Source organism: Eimeria mitis, genomic scaffold (genome assembly GCF_000499745.2).
Source record: "Eimeria mitis Houghton genomic scaffold, Emh_scaff953, whole genome shotgun sequence".
NCBI classification, from domain to species: domain Eukaryota; phylum Apicomplexa; class Conoidasida; order Eucoccidiorida; family Eimeriidae; genus Eimeria; species Eimeria mitis.
The window spans coordinates 4,995-6,480 of NW_013577036.1; the positions used below are offsets into that span (position 1 = coordinate 4,995).

Here is a 1,486-nt window from a genome sequence, read left to right on the forward strand (position 1 = left end):
GCAGCAGCAACAGCAGCAGCAGCAGCTGCTGCTGCAGCTGCGGCCCACGTGCCGCGTAGTTTATATTGAGGAGAGAGCGAAAGCAACAGAAGAAATAGTAGCAACAGTACAGCCCCATCTGCATGCATCGATGATACGCCGGTTCCTGAAGCAGCTGCAGCAGCAGCAGCAGCAGCTGCAGCGGCTGCAGCAACAGCAGCAGCAGCAGCAGCTGCAGCAGCAGCGGCAGCAGCAACAGCAGCAGCAGCAGCTGCTGCTGCAGCAGCAGCTGCAGCAACTTTCTCTGTGGGAATTCTGCAATGTAAAGGCTCAACCGAGGTGAGTGTTTGTCTGTCTTTGTCTTTGCTTTTTTCGTTGCTGCGCTGCTGCTGTAGACAGCAGCAGCAGCAGCAGCAGCAGCAGCAGCAACAGCAGCAGCTGCTGCAGCAGAACAGGTGTCTTCTTCTGTGCTGCTGCTGTCTCCTTTTGCTGCAGAGACTGCCGGCTGCCGCCGTTCCGCCTGCCCTTCTTGTCTTTGGTTCGCGCCGTGCAGCAGCAGCAGCAGCAGCAACAGCAGCAGCAGCAGCAGCAGCAGCAACAGGTGCAGCAAGAGCTACAGGGGCTGGAGGCAGCAGCAAAATATCTACTATCTCTATCGAATTCATCTAAGGCGCTGCTCGTGCTGCTGCGGCGGGGGGACTGGCCGGTGTATATGAAGTCTCCCTCAGCAGCAGCAGCAGCAGCAGCAGCAGCAGCACCAGCAACAGCAGCAGCAGCAGCAACACCATCAGCAGCTGCAACAGCACCATCCTCAGCGGCAGCAGCAACAGGAGGATCAGCACCAGCAACAGCAGCAGCACCAGCAACAGCAGCAGCAGCAGCAGCACCGACAGCAGCAGCAGCAGCACCGGCAGCAGCAGCAGCAGCAGCAGCAGCAAATGTGTCTGTTTTAGGTTTGAAAGGAGACACAGCAGCAGAAGCAGATGCAGCAGTTCAGATGGCGGGGCTGCAGTTTAGGGATTTCCCTTCTCAGGTGTATAGGCAGCTGCAGCAGCAGCTCAGCGCCACCTGCCCATACACCCGAAACCCCCTCTGGCTGCAGCGAGCTATCGATAGCAACACTCGCATCGATTGCAGGCAGCAGCAGCAGCAGCAGCAGCAGCAGCAACAGCAGCAGCAGCAGCAGCAGCAGCAGCAGCGAACGCTCCCAGCTGCTGCAGAAGAAACAGGGCTGAGCTTCTTTCCTTTGCTGCCAGAGGCAGGTGCAGACCCAGCAGCAGCAGCAGCAACAGCAGCAGCAGCAGCAGCAACAGCAGCAGCAGAAGCAGCAGCAGCAGTTAAGAGACTCCCGCTGCGTATCTTCAGCATCGACCCCCCCACAGCCAAAGACCTCGATGATGCCATCAGCATCAGAAGGCTGCCGTCTCCTGCTGCTCTTGCTGCTGCTGATGGAAGCAGCAGCGGCGAAGCCAGCACTCTAGCTTTATCATCTTCCTCATCATCACCC

General features: G+C 58.5%; 1 protein-coding gene across 1 annotated transcript in view; it reads left to right on the plus strand.

Moving 5' to 3' along the window:
• EMH_0026010 (uncharacterized protein) overlaps positions 1-1,486 on the plus strand; it is a gene marked incomplete at both ends in the record, with an annotated part of 11,841 nt that overhangs the window by 3,915 nt on the left and 6,440 nt on the right. The window contains 2 exons of the mRNA XM_013502556.1: positions 1-318; positions 475-1,484. Coding sequence (XP_013358010.1) covers positions 1-318; positions 475-1,484 — 1,328 coding nt within the window. The remainder of the gene's footprint in view (positions 319-474; positions 1,485-1,486) is intronic.